This window comes from Lissotriton vulgaris, chromosome 1_1, assembly GCF_964263255.1.
Source record: "Lissotriton vulgaris chromosome 1_1, aLisVul1.2, whole genome shotgun sequence".
Taxonomy (NCBI): domain Eukaryota; kingdom Metazoa; phylum Chordata; class Amphibia; order Caudata; family Salamandridae; genus Lissotriton; species Lissotriton vulgaris.
In genome coordinates this window covers 819,179,429-819,203,492 of record NC_141685.1, presented here as the reverse complement: position 1 = coordinate 819,203,492, position 24,064 = coordinate 819,179,429, and the positions used below count along the sequence as shown (strand labels likewise).

Below are 24,064 nucleotides of genomic sequence, written 5' to 3'. Positions count from 1 at the left end.
TAGTTTTTGCATTGGGGCTGTACCAAAATATTGACGCAACCCCGATCCAAAATCTGGGCCTCAACTTCATGCATTTTTTTTAAATAAACTGCCACAAATAAATTGGCAACAAGGAGAACAGGGACAGTAATTTGTTCTGCTTAATAGGTTGCAAGGTCCGTATTTTAAAATATCTTATGGGGCTAAAACACCTGCTGCAGAGATCTGCGTGGGCTAGCTAAATCTCAGGAATAATAATAATAATGGTAATATAACTCCAGAGGATAACATTCGCTAGAGAGATCGGTTTTGTCTAGTCCTAGTTTTGAATTCAAGTAGCATAGAGGGTTAATAGGTCACCTGAAAAGCACATTATGTAACAAGCAGATTAAGTATTTTTATTTTATGTAGATGAGTAAGAGGGCTACTGCTTAAAAAACAGAGATCCGTTTGTTACTTGCAGGTCATACATTTTAATTTTTCTATTATAGCACAGTGAGGTATGAAGGATTTGTGGCTTCTATGCCTTGTAATCCTCAGTGTCTTATAAAACATGTCCTTTATGTAGATGTACACACATGACTTATTGTCAATATGTAATCTGCAAGTGTGATGTAAAGTGCTCTGACACCATGCTTTGGGAAGAGCAGTGCTAAAACGCTATAAAAAAAAGAATTGTGGTATTTAAATTATTTGTGTAAGTACTGGCACAACCAACATCTGACATTCTTAGTGCATGCATATCTCTTATATACAGGGAGTGAACAAAGTCAAAAGCATTTCTCTCTTAAGTACCTGTGAAGCGTCTAAGTGTGAGACTCTGGGTGGATCCCAGCCAGGATACTCTAACAAAGAGAGGCCCCTTACCTCCTTTTGTTATGGGCGAAACTGGAATCTGATTAGACCCTTCCCTGCCAGCACATTGGTGCTTGGAACAAAAGCAGACAAAGTGCAGGCGCTGCTGAAAGTGTCTCATGTCAGAAAATGAACTAGAGACAAGTTCAGCATATTTATGTGGATTCAAGGAGAAGTAGGAAATGAACATGCCACTCCAATGATGGTCCAGCTTTGGAGCAGGGTAGACAGCATCCACCCTCTGAAAATAGTGGCTAGACTGCATCTACTTGCATCTATCCACAATTCGAGATCTGGCAATCCCCAGAATATGGAGCGAGAGGGAGCCACATTAGGCCGGTAAACAGAGTCAGTGCACTATAAGTCGCAGGCAAAAACATGCAGAGGGAGAAGTCAACAAAGGGAAACTAACAAGGACGTGGTGTCATCCACCTGAGGGTCCACAAACTGGGATAACAACTGATCCCATGTTGTTGCTATTGGGCAGTGTAGAAGCCCTCTGGCCTCCTTGCTATAAAGAGCCATTGGTTCAGCCTGTGCCCCCGGTTTCCTCCCTCCCCGCTCCCCGCTTCCCGCCTCCGTCGCTAACCACGCCCCCTTCTTCTGTGCCCTCCCCGCTCCCGCCTCCCAGCTGCTCCGCCCTCCCTCGCACTTGGCCATATATGGCGACCGTGCGACGCAGGTGAGTGACCTAGCTTAGGACACCCCCCGCGCCGCACGGCCACCAGCTGCTGCGTGTGCCTCCCGCCACCCGCCTGCCTCGCTGACCCTGCCGCCGCCGTGTGACCACGCCCCCTGCCACCGAGCGGCGTGGTCTCCTGCGGTCTAGTGCTGTGTTCGCTGCACTGTAGGTTCCTGTGCCCCGTTTTCCTTGCTGTGTGCCCCTTTGCCTGTCTGAGATTGTATTTTGTTTTGCTGTATATTTATCGCTTGTTCCCCTGTTTTCGCTCCCCCCGGTTTCCTCCCTCCCCGCTCCCCGCTTCCCGCCTCCGTCGCTAACCACGCCCCCTTCTTCTGTGCCCTCCCCACTCCCGCCTCCCAGCTGCTCCGCCCTCCCTCGCACTTCGCCATATATGGCGACCGTGCGAACGCGCAGCGGGAGCGCCGATTGTGCACCGAAGGCGCGCCAAAGGTAAGCCCGTCTGCGCCCGTCCGCGCCTGGACCACGCCCATTGCCAGAACCCCTGGCCCTTGAAGACCCAAGCCCACCCGCAGGACGTACAATGCCGCCACCCTCAACGCACTCAACACCGGCCGACTCCCGGACTGCCAACGAGCCACCCCGAGATCCACCCACAGAGCCTTCAGCTGCAACACCTGCAAGTTCACCTGCATCCGGACCTGCACCACTCCAGCAGTGCCCAAAACCTCGACGAGCAACAGCAGCAGCCACCTGAGATGCATCCTGCTCAACACCCGCTCCGTTCACAGGCACGTCATCGAGATCTGGAACCTGCTCGACACCACAGCCCCAGACATCGCCTTCTTCACGGAAACCTGGATGAACGCCTCCTCCGCGCCTGACATCGCCATCGCCATCCCAGACGGCTACAAGATCATCCGTAGGGACCGCATCAACCACACCGGAGGAGGATTCCCCATCGTCCACAGGAACACCATCCGCATCACGACCAACACCGATGACACCCTCTCTACCGCCGAGCACCTGCACTTCCAAGTCCACATCAACCCCAAGACCACCCTCCGAGGCACCCTCATCTACAGACCCCCTGGACAACGCACACAATTCAGCTAAGACATCGCCGACTTCATCAGCCCGCACGCCCTCTGCTCCGCTGACTACATCCTCCTAGAGGACCTCAACTTCCACCTGGAGAACAACAACGACCGCAACACCACCACCCTGCTGGACAACCTCGCCAACCTGGGACTCAAGCAACTGGTGACCACCCCCACCCACTACGCCGGACACACACTCGACCCCGTCTTCTCATCCAGCAAGGACATCGCCTTCAGCCACGCCACCGGACTCCACTGGACGGACCACAGCTGCGTCCACTTCAGCTTCGCAAGGACCACGATCCACCACCACCAGCAACAGGCGGCACGCAGGAACTGGAACAAGATCACAGCCGACCAGCTCGCGTCCTCCCTGAGCACGAACCCTCCCACCAGCTCAACGAACCCCAGCCAGGCGGCCACCAACCTCACGAAGTGGATCAACGACTGCGCAGACGAGATCGCCCCCCTGAGGTCCCCGCCCAGCAGACCCAGCAGAAAGAAAGCCCCATGGTTCACCGACGAACTCAAGAGCTCCAAGAAGAACTGCCGAGCCCTCGAGAGAACCTGGCGCAGAGACCCAACACGGACAACATGACTGCCCTCAAGCTCGCCACCCGGAAACACCACCAACTCATCCGCGCCACCAAGAAAACTGCATTCAAGGAACGACTGGACAACAACGCACACAACAGCAAAGAACTCTTCAACATCATCACAGAGCTCTCCAACCCCAACACCGGAAACAACGACATCACCCCTTCGCAAGACCTCTGCAACTCCCTCGCCTCCTACTTCCACAACAAGATCGCGGACATACACAACAGCTTCAGCACTCAACCGAGGAGCACCACGACCGAACCACCGCCCCCCACCACCACCCTCAGCGCCTGGACTCCGATCAGCACCGAAGACACCATCCGCACAATGAACTCCATCCACTCCGGATCTCCGACCGACCCCTGCCCTCACTACGTCTTCAACAAGGCCGACGCTATCATCGCACCCCACCTGCGGGACATCATCAACACCTTCTTCGACACCGCTACCTTCCCGGAGAGCTGGAAGCACGCCGAACTCAGCGCTCTACTCAAGAAACCATCAGCCGACCCCACCGACCTCAAGAACTACCGCCCCATCTCGCTGCTCCTGTTTCCTGCAAAAGTCATCGAGAAGACCGTCAACAAGCAGCTGGCCGCCTTCCTCGAGACGAACGGATCCCTCGACCCCTCGCAGTCTGGCTTCCGGGCCAACCACAGCACCGAGACCGCCCTGATCGCAGTCACAGATGACATCCGAGCGCTGCTAGACAACGGCGAAACAGCGGCCCTCATCCTCCTCGACCTCTCCGCGGCCTTCGACACTGTTTGCCACCGTACCCTAGCACAACGCCTCAGCAACGTTGGAGTCCAGGAGAAGGCACTGGAGTGGATCATCTCCTTCCTCGCCAGAAGAACACAGAGAGTCCGCCTCCCCCCGTTCAGATCGGAAGCCACCAAAGTCATCTGCGGCGTCCCTCAAGGCTCCTCACAGTCCAACCCTCTTCAACATCTACATGAGCCCCCTCACGGACATCGCACGCCAGCACAACCTCAACATCATCTCCTACGCCGACGACACCCAGTTGATCCTCTCCCTGACCAACGACCCCACCACCGCCATAGCCAACCTCCACGAAGGGATGAAAGAGGTAGCCGAATGGATGAAGAACAGCCGCCTGAAACTGAACTCGGACAAGACGGAAGTCCTCATCCTGGGACCCTCGCCCTCCGCCTGGGACGACTCCTGGTGGCCCCCAGCCCTAGGCAGCGCACCCAAACCAACAGACCACGCACGCAACCTGGGCTTCATCCTGGACTCCTCCCTCTCCATGACCAGACAAGTCAACGCCGTCTCCTCGTCGTGCTTCAATATCCTGCGCATGCTACGCAAGATCTTCCGGTGGATCCCCACCGAGACCAGGAAGACTGTCACCCAGGCCCTCGTCACCAGCCGCCTGGACTACGGCAACACCCTCTACGCCGGAACCACCGCCAAACTCCAGAAGAGACTCCAGCGGATCCAGAACGCCTCAGCACGGATCATCCTGGACATCCCCCGTCGCAGCCACATCTCCGGACACCTGAGAGATCTGCATTGGCTCCCGGTCAACAAGAGAATCACCTTCCGTCTCCTCACCCACACACACAAAGCCCTACACAGCCAAGGCCCAGGATACCTCAACAGCCGCCTCAACTTCTACGCTCCCTAACGCCAGCTTCGTTCAACCAGCCACGCCCTCGCCGCCGTCCCCCGCATCCGCAGAGCCACCACAGGGGGACGGTCCTTCTCCTACCTCGCTGCCAAGACATGGAACTCCCTCCCCACCCACCTCCGCCTGACCCAGGACCACCTCGCCTTCAGGAAGCAACTCAAGACCTGGTTGTTCGAGCAGTAGCGGACCCCCCCCCCCCCCAGCGCCCTGAGACCCTCTGGGTGAGTAGTGCGCTATATAAATACGAGGATTGATTGATTGATTGAAGCCTGCGGCACTCCTCCAAGTTGCACTACTGGGGGCCATTGCAATTTTTCATTTTAGTGAGATAGCTCACTTTGCGAGCACGAGGGCCAGGTCCGTGAAACAGATGGCCGTCTTCCATCTCTTTGAACACTTGTAAATAGCCAGAGCTCTTTCTTCCCACAAGTCCGTTCGTCACAGGCCAGTGATGTCCTTTATCTTCTGTGTGACCAAAAGTGTGGCTTTTTAATCCTAGTGACGATTATTCATAACCGTGAACACTAAAATACTGAAGGCCAGATAACTAGGACACTGGTTAAAAATCAAGGTATTCTGCCATTTTGGCTACCATACTGCATCACATGGCCACAATATTCTTCCCACGGTTTAAACGCCATTTTTGAACACAGATTGTTTATAAAAGTGCACTTTTAAGGGTTTACCAATAACTTACTGGCAACATTTAATTTGTGAAAGAAGAAGTGTAAGGAACCAAAGCTTTTCTCAGAAACCTGCGGTTGCTGCTACTGAACGTCAGTGGGCCGCATACCAAGGCTGTGTAGCCTCTAATCTACTACATGCAGGGTATAAAACGGGGGTACACGTCTACCCACTATTTTCACAGGTTAGATGTGGTGCACCCTGCCAAGAAGCCGAGCCCCACTGAAATATGCAAACTTATCCCAGTGCAGGTTTCAGACACCGGGACATGTTCAGCAGTGCCTGCAGCAAGTTGTCCGATTTTCATTCCCAGCTGCAAGATGCAGGCCGGGAGGAGGCCTTTTTATTTTCACCTCCAGCTGGGCCAATGATAAAGGCTGACATTAAGGGGCCATCAGGCCTCCTTTTGTTCAAATAGATTCTGGCTGGGAGGGTGTTCCAATAGATTCTGTCTGGGCGCGATCTGGAGTCTCATACTGCGATGCAAAGGCAACAGAGGGGAAACACATGCACACGGCTTGTTATCACTTCACAAGTAACAAAGAGGCATGGTTTTTACTTAGTTCAGTCTTTGTATATAAGAGATATGCATGCACTGCCAGAATGCCAGATGTGTTGGTTTGTCCCAGTATTTACACAAATAATTTTAATACCACCATTTTATTTCTTTTATAGCACCACTCATCTCAATGCAGGGTGTCAGAGTGCTAAATGTAATATACACATTGACAATAAATCATGTACATTTGTAAATGAATGTACAAGATGTTCTACGTAAGACAGGGAGGTTTACAAGTTGTAGGAGTCCATGTCCTTCATAGCTCACTGGGTTATATTATCAAGGATTACAATTTATGAACTGCAAGTAATCAAAGGATTTTTGGGTTAAAAGCTTGAAACCACTTACCTAGCTACAAAAAATTAAAAATCTGTCATCTGCATGGTACATGATGTGCTTTTCAGGAAACTCATTAACTTTCTATACTGCTTTGATTCACATCTGAGACAAGACAAAACACCGATCTCTCCAGCAAGTGTTAACCGCCAGAGTTCTCACCATTATCATAATTCCCTGAGATTTACTGGTCACCCAAAGATCTCTGCAGCAGGTGCCTTAAACCCATAATATATTTTAAAATGCAGACCTTGCAGTTAATTAAGCAGAATAGATCTACTGCTATAATTCTCCGTGTAGCCAATTTCTTTGTAGCAGTTTAAATAAATAATTGTACTAGTGGAGGCCCAGATTTTGCATTTGGGTTGTGCCACTTTAGCAAAATCTAATTTGTTAAATCTGGTAATGTACTTAAATGTACTCATGGTAGACCAGTAAAACCTATCTGTGAGGTCTTAACCGCAGAGGTCACTTCCTGCAATGAAACGTGCAATGTCTCGCACTGTGATGTAACATACCTCCTAACTTGGCTAGTCCCCCACTTTTCTTTTTTAGGCCTTGTGCCCTGACCACATGCCCCTTTAATCCACTGCCAGACACTTCTTGTACCCATCTCACTCTTGCCGGTTTCTGTTTTTTCCTTTTGCTACATTTTATCCATCTTTCTCTTCCTCATTCTTTCCCACTTGTCTGGTTTTCGTTCTCTTCATCATGCTCAGTCTAATATAATTCAAAACCTTTTTAGGTCTCGCCTCTCAATGCGCATGCACATTGAGCGGAGCGAGACTATAGGGGCTTAAACAGAGGTTTAACTAAACTGGCGCTTTGATGCTGTGCCCGTGCGCTTTTAGGTCAATGGGCAAGCACATTGACCTAAAATGCGCGTGCACAGCATCAAATCGCCAGCCATCTGTTCCCCAGCAGATCTTCCCGCTCCGCCCCACAAGCTTCCCCCAGCGTGCGCTCTGCCTCAGTCGCACTGCTCCCACACCTTTGAAGTGAAGCTTAGCTTCACTTCAAAGGCCCCTGCTGCTTCACACTATTCACGGCCGCCAGGCCGTGTCTCTCCCTCATCGCCACTCTCCCCGCTCCGCCCCCTGCTGCAGCCGTGTCGCATTTCTCCTCCCCCCTCCTCACAGCAATGCCCTCCGTCTTATTACTTTTATGCGTCACTGAAGAGGTATATAGGGTTTTCCTCTATTGGATATGATCAATAGGCCTTTGCTCGTTTAAAGAAGATGTTCATCTATGTGTAAAAGTTTTCAGTGGGTGAATGACTGTATAACGTGCTGATTGTGAAAATATATTGGGTCGCTGTCATGTTTACCAAACCCTTAGCAAAAAGTGAACTGAACTTTTTGCTTTTTATGCAGTAGTCTCCGCGATCTGGTATCTTGTTGATTGCCACCCAGGTCAGGCCAGTGTTTGAGGGTTTGTGTGACTAGTTAATTGGTTTAGCAATGCCTGTAGCAAGTAGAGTTGTTGTCCTTGAAGAAACGGGAACAAGGTACTGCTTGCTCACTGGCTTGCCAAGTTCTTTTGTTTATAGCGCAGATGTCTGTTTGCGTAAGATTTATTGGGGACCAGTCGATAGCTGATCTGGAAAGCAACTCTACCCATTGCTTGTATCCATTGGATTTTTGCTGCTTTCTATTCAGTGGTTTTATTTGTTTTAGTCTTTCCAACTAGTCCGCCCCCACATGAAGCATTGAATACTTACCATGTTTCTGATGGACTCCTTTTATCCCTCCAAAAGTGCTCATTTTAAACCATTTCATCTAGGACCTTTACTATACTCCTGTGTGCATATTTAATTTCTTACCTTTTAATACCACCATCCTTTTAAAACCTTAAACCACACTTTTAATACGTTTTCAGTGTTGCTTCCCGCATCACCTGTTGCTTCCCCGCCCTCAGTGATTCAGCCATCTGTGTTCACTCCTCCCCCCCGCCCCCCTTGTTACTCACCTGGGATGGGTAAATAAAAAGAAAAATGTTGGACAGGCCCCGTGAAAGGGCCGCTCCCTCCCCACATGATAAGGCCGAACGCCGGCTCTCCCGGTGTCACCCGAAGAACCACCCCGGCAACCCACCAAAGCCACCCGCAACCCGTCCCCAACGAGACACCTGCTTCCGAACATCCCAGCATCAGCTGTCCCGGGCCCCGGTCAGCACCCTTGCCCCGGTCCGGCCGCCATCTTGGACACTGCACCACGAGGCCGCGTGGCCTCAGCTCGACCCCAACCCTGGGCCTGGCCAGGCCCCGACATCGAGGCACCACCATCCCCCCAGGAGGTGAAGAGACCACTTGGCAGGTCAATGGGAGAGAGGAGTGTCGATGGCTCTCCCCCGCCAGGTGCCGATCGCCCCCGGTCTCCCCGGGCGCTGGCTCCACCCCCCTGCTGGGTGTCTGGACTCCCTCATCCCGGACCTCCCGACCTCCAAGCACGAGGGTCCGAACATCAAAGGAGACCAGACCTATAACTGGGGCAGCTCCAGAGCAGGAAGGCAGTTGTATCCTGGAGTCGAGAGACACCTTGAAGAACTCATCCCTGACAGATTGCTGGCGCTGCCGCAGCCTTGCGAACCACCTCCGAAGCCTGCTGGCGCTGCCGCGGCCCTCTGCAACGTGCATCTTTGTCTGGACCTGCTGGCGCTGCCGCGGCCCATCCCTGTGAACCATCGCTCTTGCCTGCTGGCGCTGCCCCTCTGCAAAGAAGTCATCATCGTAGCCTGCTGGCACTGCCACGGCCCTCCTTACCGGGAACCGTCATCCTAGCCTGCTGGCGCTGCCGCGGCCCTCCTTGCCGAGACTTTTCATCCTAGCCTGCTGGCGTTGCCGCGGCCCGACCTTTCAGACCTCCGAGCTCGAGGATTGTGAGCTTCTTCTGGCCGCCCTTGTACCGGACCGGTACCAAGACTGTCCCGCTACCCCTTACCCTACAGAGACTAGAATTGGGAGGATCCTCGTGTCCTGCCCCCACTGTATCGTTGATAACCTTGTGTGGTGTCCATTTGTGGGGCGGAAGTTACTTGTCTGTACGATCGCCGGAGACGGTCCTCACCGGAGGCCTCTCCCCCTGTACTCGGCCGACCCTCCGGGTCCCCGTCTAACATTGGTGGCAGCGGTGGGATCCGAATCAACGCATAATCGTACAGAGAGTAACTCACCCCACGACACAACCACAATGACAACAAAAGAGAGCGGAACCACAGAAAAATTCCAGATGGAGAAACTAGAAGAGTATAACCACAGAGAGCTAAAGCAGTTCTGCATAGAACTAGGCATTGCTACCACAGGACTGAGCACGAAAGAAGACTTCAAAAAAGCCCTGGAATCTTGGGCAGAGACGGGTACGGCCGTACCCCAAAACCAAAGCCTCGAGGCACCGGAAACGAACACCACTCCGACGGAAGAAAGAAGTTCGGGTCTCTCCCCAGAGGAGATCCGGGAACGGGAAAGAAGCAGGCTCCATGAATTGGAGCTGGCTCGACTTCGGTTGGATGGAGAACTGAAGTTGGCGGAACAAAAAAATAACATTGGAACACTTGCGGCTCCGAGAGGAGCGGGAAGAGAAACAAAGACAGAGAGAGTTAGAATAGAAAAAGCTAGCCTACGAACATGAGCGCAACCTAAAAGAAATAGAGCTTCGGAAACAGAACAAAGATATCGGGGTTCCCGAGCGTCCGAACACTCCTGCCACTACAGACCCTAAAGTCCACATCCCCAAGGATGTCGTCAGAGAATATTACCGGAACGACGATATCCAGCAATGGTTCAAAGCCTACAAGGTAGCCATGACCTCCCACCGGATTCCCCGGAGCGACTGGGGAGCCGGGTTATGGGGGAGGTTCGTCAACGAGGGGCGAGATGCCCTGCTGCAACTCCCGGACCATCAGATGACCTCCTACGACCACATGAAAGCCGCCCTCCTCACTCGATACGGACTCACGCCCGAGATGTACCGCCAGCGGTTCCGCGAATGCAAACGGATCCCGGGTACAACTTGGGTGGAGTACGTGAACTTTTTCAGCAGAGCATTCGAGGGGTGGATCAAGGGCAGCAAGGTGACCACTTACGAGCAACTCTTCGACCTTATTGTGTGGGAGCACCTCTCTAACAATTGCTTCATCGAGCTCAGGCAGCACCTCCTCAACAGTAAACTAACTGAACCTCGGCAACTCGCCGCCGAAGCTGACCGATGGGAAAGCACCCGAGTTGCCCGAAACGGGCCCAGCGAACCAAACAGAACCAACCAAGGACCCCATCTCCCCCGATCGTCCCGGAGGGAGCCGCCCTAAGCGCCAATCCCCCAGAGCAAAACGAAGAAGGGCCCGTTCAACTCCAGGACCTTCCCGAACTGGCCCAGTGGTGCAAAGAGGGTGGTCTCACCCAGGAGCAGTTCCGACAAGAGCAGAGGACCTGTCCCTCCCTCGAGGGACTCCGGCAGCACGCCCTCGCCCAGAGCGCAGGAGACACCGCAGGGGCCCACTGGATTTATTGGGACAATGACCTGCTCTACAGTGAGCAAAGAATTGCTGAGCTGGGGGCCAGTCGGGTGCTGGTGGTGCCCCTCCGCTTCAGAGACTTCCTTTTGAACTTGGCACACAATGTCCCCCTTGCTGGGCACCTGGGGCAAGACAAAACATACAACCGCCTGGTGACTCACTTCTACTGGCCCAAAATGCGTAATGATGTCTCCAACCACTGCCGGGCCTGCCCCACCTGCCAGGCCAGCGGGAAGAGCGGCCAAAAGATCAAAGCACCCTTGCAACCCTTTCCCGTTGTCGCCACCCCGGTCGAACGGGTAGGAATAGACATTGTGGGGCCCCTAGACCCCCGAACGGCCCAGGGGCACAGATTCATCCTAGTCCTGGTGGACCACGCCACCCGCTATCCCGAGGCCATTCCTCTTCGGACCGTGACAGCACCCGTGGTAGGCCGAGCCCTGATGGGGATCTTCTCTCGAGTGGGCTTCCACCGGGAAGTAGTCAGCGACAGGGGCACAAACTTTATCTCAAAGTACATGAGGTCTCTCTGGCAACAGTGCGGGGTCACCTATCGGTTCACGACCCCTTATCACCCGCAAGGAAATGGACTGGTCGAGCGGTTTAACCGCACTCTCAAGGGAATGATCATGGGCCTGGAAGAACCCCTACGTCGCCAATGGGACGTGCTGCTCCCATGCCTCCTCTTCGCCTATCGAGAAGTTCCCCAGAAATCCCTCGGCTTCAGTCCCTTTGAGCTCCTGTACGGACACCCCGTCCGGGGCCCCCTCAACCTGGTCAAGGAAGGATGGGAGATGGCCCCCCAGAAGACCCCTCCAGACGTCTATAAGTATCTCCTGACCCTCCGCAACCAGGACCGGCGATTCAGGGAACTCGCCAAAGCCAACCTTGAGGCCAGTCAGGAGGACATGAAGAATTGGTACGATCAGCATGCCTCCTCCATCGAGTTCGAACCAGGCCAGCAAGTCTGGGTGATGTCTCCAGTCGAACCCTGTGCCCTGCAGGACAAATGGACAGGACCCTTCAAGGTGGTAGAGCGCAAGGGCCCTGTCACCTACCTAATAGACATGGAGTCCTCCCGGAACCCCCTGCGAGTCCTCCACGCCAACAGACTCAAACCCCACTTCGTACGTTCGGAGCTCAGCCTACTGATGGCAACAGATAGTGGGACGGAAGAAGACTCCGAGCTTCTCCCTGACCTACTAAGGACCCGTGAAGAGGATGGCTCAGTGGAAGGGGTCAGACTCTCCGATGCCTTGTCCCCAGAACAACGCCAAGACTGTTGGGCTCTCCTGCTACAATTTGTGAACCTGTTCTCCCTCACCCCCGGGGTCAGCCCCTGGTGCCTTCACGACGTGGACACTGGGGATAGTCGACCTATTCGACACAGGGCGTACCGAGTGCCAGATCGGGTGCGCACCTGCATCCAGAACGAAGTCACCAAGATGCTGGCCCTAGGAGTGATCGAGCCATCTGACAGCCCCTGGGCCAGCCCAGTCGTACTGGTCCCCAAGGCTGCCGCCCCGGGCGTTTCCCCCGAGCTCCAGTTCTGTGTGGACTATCGGGGCCTGAACGCCGTTACCAGAACCGACGCTCACCCCATCCCCCGGGCGGATGAGCTGGTTGACCGCATGGGGCTGCCCGCTACCTGAGCATCTTCGATCTAACAGCGGGCTACTGGCAAATCGGCCTCACCCCCAGGGCCCAAGAACGATCCGCCTTCTCTACCCCGGATGGCCACTACCACTTCAAAGTGATGCCATTCGGCATGAAAAACGCTCCAGCTACCTTCCAACGACTCGTAAACCAGGTACTGGCGGGCCTCGAAGAATTCAGCGCCACCTACCTGGACGATATCGCTGTGTACAGTCACCACTGGGCAGACCACCTTCACCACCTCCGAGAAGTCCTGCCTGCCCTCCAGCAGGCCGGCCTCACCATCAAAGCCAGCAAATGTCAGATTGGCCAGGGGTCCGTGACCTACCTCGGACACCAAGTGGGGAGCGGTTTGGTGGCCCCCCTTCAGCTCAAGATCGCTGCCATCCAGTCCTGGCAACCACCTGCCACCCAAACCGAGGTCCGGGCCTTCCTAGGGCTCACCGGATACTACCGGCGGTTTGTAAAGGACTATGGCAGCATTGTGGGGCCCCTCACAGAACTAACATCCAAGAAAAACCCCAAAACCGTCAACTGGACTTCGGACTGTCAAACGGCCTTCGAGAAGTTGAAGGCCGCCATGTGCACCGCCCCCGTGCTCCAGGCCCCCCGACTACAGCAGGGAATTCATAGTCCAGACGGACGCCTCAGATCATGGCGTTGGGGCAGTCCTCTCTCAGCTCAACGCTGAGGGAGTTGATCAGCCAGTGGCCTTCGTCAGCCGACGCCTACTGGCTCGAGAACAGCGTTGGAGCACCATCGAGCGGGAGGCCTTCGCAGTAGTATGGGCCCTCAAGAAACTCCGGCCCTACCTCTTCGGTACCCATTTCAGGGTACAGACAGACCACCGACCCCTGCAATGGCTGATGCAGATGAGGGGTGAGAACCCAAAACTGTTGCGTTGGTCCATCTCCTTGCAGGGGATGGACTTCACTGTGGAGCATCGTCCTGGCCAGGACCACGCCAACGCGGACGGCCTGTCACGCTTTTTCCGCCTTGGCGAGGAGAGTACCCAAGAGGATGGGTGACTCTCCCTGCCTTCAGCTGGGGGGGGACGCATGTTGGACAGGCCTCGTGAAGGGGCCGCTCCCTCCCCGCATGATAAGGCCGAACGCCGGCTCTCCCGGTGTCCCCCGAAGAACCACCCCGGCAACCCACCGAAGCCACCCGCAACCAGTCCCCAACAGGACACCTGCTTCCGAACATCCCAGCATCGGCTGTCCCGGGCCCCCGTCAGCACCCTTGCCCCGGCCTGGCCGCCATCTTGGACACTGCACCACGAGGCCGCGTGGCCTCAGCTCGACCCCAACCCTGGGCCTGGCCAGGCCCCGACATCGAGGCACCACCATCCCCCCAGGAGGTAAAGAGACCACTTGGCAGGTCAATGGGAGAGAGGAGTGTCGATGGCTCTCCCCCGCCAGGTGCCGATCGCCCCCGGTCTCCCCAGGCGCTGGCTCCACCCCCCTGCTGGGTGTCTGGACTCCCTCATCCCGGACCTCCCGACCTCCAAGCACGAGGGTCCGGACATCAAAGGAGACCAGACCTATAACTGGGGCAGCTCCAGAGCAGGAAGGCAGTTGTATCCTGGAGTCGAGAGACACCTTGAAGAACTCATCCCTGACGGACTGCTGGCGCTGCCGCAGCCTTGCCTTGTGAACCACCTCCGAAGCCTGCTGGCGCTGCCGCGGCCCTCTGCAACGTGCATCTTCATCCGGACCTGCTGGTGCTGCCGCGGCCCATCCCTGTGAACCATCGCTCTTGCCTGCTGGCGCTGCCGCGGCCCCTCTGCAAAGAAGTCATCATCGTAGCCTGCTGGCACTGCCGCGGCCCTCCTTACCGAGAACAGTCATCCTAGCCTGCTGGCGCTGCCGTGGCCCTCCTTACCGAGACTTTTCATCCTAGCCTGCTGGCGTTGCCGCGGCCCGACCTTTCAGACCTCCGAGCTCGAGGATTGTGAGCTCCTTCTGGGCGCCCTTGTACCGAACCGGTACCAAGACTGTCCCGCTACCCCTTACCCTACAGAGACTAGAATTGGGAGGATCCTCGTGTCCTGCCCCCACTGTATCGTTGATAACCTTGCCTCAAGAATCCTATATAAAGTGTGCAGATCACATCCTTGTGTGGTGTCCATTTGTGGGGGGGAAGTTACTTGTCTGTACGATCGCCGGAGACGGTCCTCACCGGAGGCCTCTCCCCCTGTACTCGGCCGACCCTCCGGGTCCCCGTCTAACAAAAAACATCTGTTATTTTGTAGACCTGCACATGCTTGGGACACACGCCAGCAGAACAACACATCCAACTGTTTAGCCTCTTTCCCGTTTATTAGCTATGCTGTACAGCTTTATTAATGCTCTCTGGGCACGATGGCTGAAACTATTGGCAAAGCTCTCTGTGCTGCATTAAGATTCTATTTCAGTGCCCTTGTCGTGTCCTCTGGGAGTAGCAAAACAGTGGTTCCTCACGCGGCTGCTCCACCTTTAACCCTTCTGGAGTGTTGTGAATGAGTCCAGCCGAGTTAGGAACACACATCTATCATTTGTCATTAGCGCTGAGAGGCCCCCTTCAGTGTGCTCCGCGAATAAAATTATGTTTTCTAATTAGAGTATTATGTAAAGAAACAAATGTGACGCCTGTTATTTAATAGCGCTTGGAAACTGAGGGGTGTCAGGGGTGAAGCATGAAGCGCTACATGAAACAAGTTATTGTTTTGTCTTATGGTATGGTCACGTGCTGCTGTTCCACCATTCCCCTATGCTAGGTTATGTTCCCATGGCACTTTGTGCTAAGTATGGTGTGCTTTCCAAGCTGTGCTAAGCATGGCATGCTTTCCTCACACACCCTCACCCTCACTCACCCTCACACACCCTCACCAGCATAGCATAACAAAACAAAGCATAGATTAACAAAACAAAGCATAGATTAACAAAACAAAGCATAGATTAACAAAACAAAGCATAGATTAACAAAACAAAGCATAGATTAACAAAACAAAGCATAGATTAACAATACACAGCATAGCATAACAATAAAAAAAGCATAAGATAGCAAAACATAGGATAACAAAACACAACAAAGCATAGCAAAACACATCAAAGCATAGCAAAACACATCAAAGCATAGCAAAACACATCAAAGCATAGCAAAACACAACAAAGCATAGCAAAACGAAACACAGCATAGCAGAACGAAACACAGCATAACACAGCATAACACAGCATAACACAGCATAACACAGCATAACACAGCATAACACAGCATAACACAGCATAACACAGCATAACACAGCATAACACAGCATAACACAGCATAACACAGCATAACACAGCATAACACAGCATAACACAACATAAAACATAGCTTAACAAAACACAACACAGCATAACAAAACATAGCAAAACACAACAAAACATAGCTTAACAAAACACAACAAAACATATCATAGCAAAACATAACATAGAAAAACAAAGCATAGCATAATAAAACACAACATAGCATAGAAAAGCATAGAATAGCAAAACATAGCATAGCATAACAAAACATAGCATAGCATAACAAAACACAGCATAGCATAGCATAGCAAATCAAATCAAATCAAAAGCATAGGATAGCAAAACATAGCATAGCATACCAAAACAAAACATAGGAAAGCAAAACATATCATAGCATACAGTATCACTCGGCCCCACCACAGCATCACTCAGGGGCACCACATCACTATGCCCTAACACAGCATCACTCGTTCGCCATCACAATACCACTCAGCGCCACTACAGTATCAATCTGTGCAACCATTCAACAACTGGTTCAAATATGTTCTCTCAATGTTTCAAGCTTTATTACAAATGTAACAAAAAGATGTTAATATTTCACTTCTGTTCTTGGATTTTCGTCACAATAAAATACACTGAATATAATCTTAACAAAAGTTATTTACAAAAGTTTAAGCTATTGCCATTAGAAATTACAATAACTTGTATTTAAGTATTAATTAATTAAAAACATTAAAAGACATTGTTATTTGTAATATCAATACATGTAAGTCACGTAAATACAACACATTGCATTACAAATGCTATCAGTGTCACATTTGCGAAAGTTGTAACTATTGACATTGTAAATGATAAAGCTATTAATTTAGCTATTTTCAAAACCAACACAAATAAAAAAAAATGTCATTTACAAGACAAATAGCTCAAACTTTCCTAATGCGAGACCTATTGAATTTCCAATGCTTGTTTATTTTATGAATATGTGTCGCACCTTCCCTGCAGAAATGCGTGGCAGGGTGCCACCGGCAATCACAGGCTTAATTTAATAACTGCTTACAGACTCTTGCAGCCTGCACGTTGCTTCCCATTTGTTGAATTGGTCACTCTTGCAGCTTCTTATTAGACGGCTTCCCTTGTCCCCGATCGCCTATTAGGCATTTGACCCTCCCGCTAGAGCATAGCCATTATACCATCCCTGCTACTGGATGGCTTATATCCATTCCCTTACTTTTAGGAAACTTTTTCTTCTCCTTGCTTGAGCATGCTACGAGTGCGGATGTTTTCCAGCACTCCCTTGTGTGCTTGTACCCCTACCAAATGCCATATCCCACGCTCCATTGCTGTCTCCCACGTGTTGCAAATTCTCTCATGTGCTTCTTCCCCTACCAACTCCCTGCCTCCTTCACGCTCCTCCTTGCTTTTGCGCTTGTGAGCTGCTCTACGCGTTCCCAGTGTTGTTCTCCCTCAGGGTCAGCTGTACTATGTCTACACCCTTTCCCTTTTACTTTCCCCACCAGTTCATCTGTTGCCCCAAAGATCACCCGAGGGGCATGCTTTTATGCACGAAGAGGTGTTATTGTACATTTACATGCTGCCTGACCCACATGCATCCTCCACCCCACCCAATGGGTAGAATAAAAGCACTGGATAATTCGTTTATGGAGATATATATATATATATGTATCTCCGCAGTCGTTTTGCATAATGATGTATGGATGCGTACAGAAATTTCACAGCCACACTCCTAGAAAGTGACGTAGCCGCTGCAGGTTTTAATAACATTTTTTTTTTTTTTACTGTTGCGATACTGTGCAACCTCTTGCCAATGACCTACAGCATTGACAAAAGGCATTGCCAAAGTCAATAAGTCCCAAAAGCGGGAATCAGTGCCTTAAAAAAAAGAAAAATATAAGGTACCATTCTAAGGGGAACTGGCAAGAAATATGCAGATTAACTGAATGTTTGCTGTTCTTTTTCACGAATAAAATGGAGTTTTGGTTGAGGTCCTGGTGGAAGCACAAAGATGGGTTCAACTGGGAAGGAGAAGGGTAGGAAAGCTAGCCAGTAAAGGTGGGAGAGATCTAACAGTCAGAATAAGCCACAAACAGACGGTGACATTTCAAGCACATTGTTGGAGAATACTCTAACGAAAAATACATTGACTAAACCGATTTTGTGCAGTTTGCTGCTCAGGAGAGCTCTCTACCTCGCACCTTTTACCATGCATTTCCCCTATGCTTCCCAGGAAGCCAATTTTCACACTGATGCACCTTTTAAAATCAAACGCAGTGTAATCAATCATGTACAAGTCTTTTATTTAGAAAGAAGTCAAATACAAAGTGCTTTAATATGGGCGTGTAAAGGCAGGCATCCCAGTAGAAGTGGATGGAATGGATGTGTCGCAACCACCGAAATGGCTCCTTGTGTTCTCGACTGCCAAGTCAAGCTCCTTAGCACCAGGACTTGGGGTGGTAGGCCCACCCGAGATGCCTGAAGGCGAAGCACAGCGTGGTGCCAGCCAAGCCAAGAAGAGCAAAGGATCCCAGGGCACCTCGCCGCCTCTTATCAGGATCTGCAAAGAAAGTCAAAAGAGAATAGGAGAGGTGAGCACTACAATTACTGCCACGTGCAGAGATGTGGCTGGCACACTGTATAGGTTTTATTTGGCAGGTAGACACAAAGTTCAAATATACAAAACATTAGGCAGAGTAATTAGGAACCGTTAGGTAAGATTAACCAGCTATAACACAATATTTCCAGCATTCAACCATCTACTGTTAATGGCATCTGGTTTCAGATAGAACATTGTGACTAAAGTACTTCAGATAACTAGAACACGCTTAAAATGCTCAGGGATGAAAACAACTGAAGTGGTGTTTGAACCAACAGCTGTACTAAAGCCTTGGTGCAGTTGCAGCTTCAGACTCCCTTTAGCTGCCACAACAGTAAAGACCGCAAGGAACCTTAATCAGATGTCAGAATTCTAACTCTATACATGTTAATGTTATGGTAATTTGTATAGCGCGCGGCTGCCCCAGCCAAGGGGCGTCCCGGCACTGCGAGCAGACAGAATGCAGAGAGTTAGAAGCGCAGAGGGTGAAAAAGTTATTGAAAGAGATGAGTTTTGACGGCCTTTCTGAAGGCTAAAAGGTCCTGAACATATGCCTTTTTCTCTTGTGAAAGCTGATTGTATTTATACAAAGTTTTTTTTAATAATGAATTTCAAATTGCGAAAGTTTCATAACTTTAAAATAACAATTTGTGACAAACAGCTAACGTGTTCCCGGCTCGGCGGGGTCTTGAGTCCTAAAATGTACATGGACTCGACAATTCTCGCTCCGGTGCCTACTCGATTCACGGGTTCACACTCTGTGACTCTGGGCAATAGCTTGCTTAATCTCCACAACGGCCCCTCGCGGCGGGATGCCTGGCTTTCACCTTGTGGATACCCTGCCAGGGTTATCTCACAGGGGAATACCAGGACGGGTTCCCTAAGCAAGCGCTTAGAAACCGCTCGGTGATTTGCGCTATATAAATTCCTGTGCATTTACATTTACATGTTTCACGACACCAGTCGCTTCTTCATGACTAAATCCAATATGGTATTAGTCGGAATAACTATATATATTCTCAAATTAAATTCTACAGAGTACCCATCCACAAGCTAAAAGTGTCCAACAGAAGAAAATGTATTGTTTGTAGGGGTAACTTGCGAGTTTCCTGAATTGAATTCCATTTGATCTTCATCTCACAGACAAGGGTATACACATTGCTGAGTTTATCTTGAGAGATGAGATTGTGACTGCTCAGTCAATCTTGCTACCCGTATTATGGGAATGAAGATAGAACAAATTTTGAGAAACTGAAGTTACCCTACAAACAATATATGATATTCTTTTTGTCACCCTGATCTTGGGGATAAATACTCTGTAGAATTTAATCTGAGAAGATATTTCAGTATTTCTATGAACATAATAAATTACTTCAGCCCTGAAGAAGCATCTGTTGTCACGAAACACATGTTGGCAGTTTGTCACGAAATATCATCTTATAAATAAATATAACAACCCATAAATATGCAGGGTTATCAGTCACAATGCATTACTAAAAGTATACAGGCTCAATATTCCGGAAGCACTTAAAGAGTACATGTTCATCAAATATCTATCACTCACTGTAGAATCAACCTCTTCTCACAACAATCACATTTATGGAGGCAAAGTTCCATGTCCGCTGGTCTATCGGCTGAGTTCAACATGAAAAATCAAGGACTTCATTTGCTTCCAAATTGCACGAACTGTCACCTTAATTATACCAAACTAGGGATTTGGAAGGATCTTGAACGAAGCATGAATTACAAAGTATCTCAAGCCAGATAATAATCTGACTGTAACAATGTTAACAGAAGCTTGTGAAAGGAAATCGTGAAATGTTGGCACAATGAGTGGTCATGAGCTTGGACTCTGCCCTGCACGTAATAACGAGCAGCTGGTTTTCATAAGAGGCAGAATTGCTGTATGGAAAACCTGCCTCTTCACAAATATCCTTGCCCATGCCTATAACAAAAAAATTGTTTCGCAATGGTGTTTGACAGATTAATCCCGTAACATGCTCTAGTGGCACTTTATGTAGCGCCTAGATTCAGAACCATCGACCAAGTAAAATTATATCAGTACCTAAAACCCAGTGTAGTAGTCGACGAGGTTTGTCCCTTCCACCAACTTTTGAAAAGTTCCACATGAAGAAGATTTAAGAGTATCTATTTTAAAGACGTTATGCCCTCACTCTTAACCCTTTGTTGTTTTCATCATTTCTGGCAAAGGAATAGACGACCACTATATACTTTTCAGCTGTAGGTTACTTAACAAAACTAAACTACTATTATGCATTCCACAGACAAGACACCCGATAGTAATCACATCTGAAAACTAACATCCATGGCTTCCACACTAGAGTAACATCTTAAATAGTATTTGTAGAAAATTAGGATCTGCTTTTATGGTTACCCCCACTTTTTGCCTGGCGCTAAGCTGTTACTGACCAGTCTGACTGGGATCCTGCTAATCAGGATCCCAGTCTATCTGCTTTATCCCTTATATTGTTGTATTTCGTAATTAGGTACATTCCAGATTGGATACGGAGGTACCCTTACAAGACCCTAGTATTGGTACGAAGGTAACCAGGGTATAGGTACCCCAGAGGTCCCCCATGGGCTGAAGTATCATAGGTACCCCAGAGGTCCTCCATGGGCTGAGGCATGTACGATGCCATCCATGGGAGACCATTCAAAATAGAACTCCAGGCCGGTCATTGTAGCCTGTGTATGCTGGTGCTAGCACCACTTACTAAAGATATAGCTTTCCTATATCTAGGGTCACTGCACTTAAAACCTATAAGTCACCCCTCTAGAAGGCCTTTGCAATCCTGAAGGCAGGGTGTGTGGTTCTAAGTTGGAGGGTGCCCCTGCATGAGCAGGACATCTCTACAGCCTACGGTGTCGATTCTCCTTGGTTGTAAGTGAAGCAGCCATATACTATATAGAGGGGCATTGTGTAATTACACAATGACCATCTCATAACTCGCTGCAACAAATCCTCTCATGTTTGGTATCAAACATGTTGGAATCATACCCCCACACCATATGATTCCAAGCCCTGGAAGAACCCACTGTTAGGCTCTTGGTGTTCCCCATACCAGCATTCTAGACCCAGACAGCACAAAATGTTTGCTGCCGACCAGAGAAAATATTCTGCCCTCCTGCTGCTGAGCCAAGCTCAAGCAGAAGGTAGAATAGGCATCATGTCACAGGGAGGTGTGACCACCTCCCAGACAAGATTTAGTGTATTAGGACTGGGTGGGTGTGCTTGCTAGCGCCACAAAATCTGCATGAGGGCCCATTTGGTGTCTGTGTTTAGTTCAGTTCAAACCAGTCCTGGGAGCCATTGGCTCCCGCTCTGGGCCGAAACTGGACAAAGGACATGGGAGTAACCACCTCCTCCCGTCCAGACATTCCCCGGGGAGGGTCCCCTGAATTGTCCCAGTCCTTTCCTAAATGTACTTAAGGCTTACCTGTGGGTGGGTCCCTAAATTCCTCGCGGGACAAGATGCAGATCAAACACCACTTCTTCTGCTGTCTGGGCACCCTGGACTTCGCTGGACTTTGTTTGGGCTTGACCTAGTCTCCCTCCCAGTCTACTGCATCGTCTGTGCCTGTGCACCATACAGGAACCTTCCAAGGCCTGTGGACATCAAAGACACCTGAAGGAATCTCCCTTGGGGTGAAGGAGTCACTCCCCAGCATTCTCAGGCACTGCAACTAAGTCGACCTGTCAGCTGATCCTAAGCTACTCCGGACTTCGCCAGGTTCTGCAACACAGGTGGTGGTTCTCCACCGCTCTCAAGGCCTGCCCTGCCCTTTCACCAAGTTTGAGGCCATAATCACTTGTGATGGTTGCAATAACCTAACCCCAGTGCACTGTGTCAACTTGCAGTTGCAAAGGCTTGTTGGCTTCCTTCCAAGAAGATCTTTGGGCTCTAAGTAGCCCCAACCTCGAGCATCTCCAGTGACCAGAATCTTCGGCCATACCACATCGCTGCCCGCATCTTTTAGTGAGCTGCTGGAGGTTCTCTCACGACTCCAGTGCCTCTGGCTTGTGGGTCCATTTGAGGATCACCGTTGTTTCTTTTGGGCTTCCCGGATTGCTTGCGGCCTGCCCCAACTCCCCTGCTTGTAATGGGACTCCCTGGACATTGCTGGTCCAGAAGTTCGACTGCTACGTTGGGTGAGTTTGTCAAGGCTTGTTGGTGCTCCCGCCAGACACCGTCCCCTCAGCACTCTACATCCGATGTGGGGCAGCTCGTGCACAGCTCCTGGTCTTCCTCAGATTCACCTGGTCCTCACAGCTGCAGAGTCAAGGTCCTCGTCAATTCTCCTGCAACTCCTGACATTGGTGGGCATTAGTCTTCTAGGTCACCTGGTCACTCCTGAGAGACAGACTGTCCCCTCTGCTTGCAGGTACCCCTCAACTAGAATCCACCTTCAGATTCCACCAGACATTTGCTCCTTCGTCATCTGCATCACTTTCCGGAAGTCCTCCACTGGGTTCGACAGCGGTTTCTGACACCACTTCATACTTATGCACCAGGCTTCCCTGGTGTAGGTAATGTGGGTACTAGGGTATCCACGGGTGGGGTGGCTCTCCATCCTTCTGTCTTCCATGGGGTATTTTCAGGATACACCAGGATGGTCCTTAATCTTTAAAATTCCAACCGCGACTTAAACGTAGAGTTGTACAGAGCATACAGTCGTGTTCCCACATTGCACAACCTCTCTGTGGGGTTCCTAGTCACTCACCTTGGGTGGTTCCTTGGGCTTCCAGCAATTATACTCCCTCTCGACATGGACTTGACCAGAGTTGTGGTTCTTATACCACTTCCTTAGTATATGGTTTGGTCCCCCCCGGGGCCCATTGTGTATTCTATGCTATTTACTTTATTTCTTCGAAAAGTATTGTGATGATCGCTGGGTAGGAGATACTTTAATGTGTATTATATAATAAACACATTTTTATAAATACCTTGTGTGGTTCTTTCTCACTTAATCTATACTATAAGACTGCATTCTGGTAAAACAAGCTGCTTTACACTCCTTCTGGGCTAAGCTTGAAGGCTGCTCTCCATGGCTACCACTTAGAGAGTGTTCTAAGGTGTCAAAGACCTCTTAAATCACCATAAGGGTTGTTGGAACTGGTGCAAGATGCCCATTTACGTTAGTGGAAATCGTATATTCGGCCAGCATCTTACAGTATTGAACACAACAAACTGTTGGGGTAGTATTTTTTTTTAAATCCGAGAGCACATGATATCATCATCACCTGTGAAAGAAAACATAAGGTCTTCATCACACCCTAATGCCATTCGAAAGCGTACGGATAATCAAAATAATTTATTTTGAAAAACAAGCCACATTTTTATTTTTAAGGTACAGGCAGATTAACTGATTTGCTCAAAATGACAGGAAGTTGAGCCAATGCCGGGACTCAAACCGGATTCTCCAGTTCCAAACAGGCATCTTCTAGAATGAATCCAACCCCTCATGAAGAGGAGGAGGTGAGAGGCAGACGTGTAGCCATTACAAGTAACACCACCCTTAACCCTGAACATGAAACGTAATTAACAAGCTGAGCGAGTAATTCAATATAGCAAATGGTGTTCCATATAGGA

At 50.4% G+C, this 24,064-nt stretch overlaps 1 protein-coding gene across 2 annotated transcripts in view; it reads right to left on the bottom strand.

Annotated features, from left to right (window-relative positions):
- Positions 1–18,139: 18,139 nt before the first annotated feature.
- Positions 18,140–24,064, bottom strand: part of MGST3 (microsomal glutathione S-transferase 3) — a 157,267-nt gene continuing 151,342 nt past the window's right edge. For both annotated transcript variants that reach the window (XM_086957189.1, XM_086957182.1), the window contains exon 6: positions 18,140–18,413. In XM_086957189.1, the coding sequence (XP_086813315.1) occupies positions 18,292–18,413 (122 nt within the window). In that variant the 3' untranslated portion in view covers positions 18,140–18,291. The remainder of the gene's footprint in view (positions 18,414–24,064) is intronic.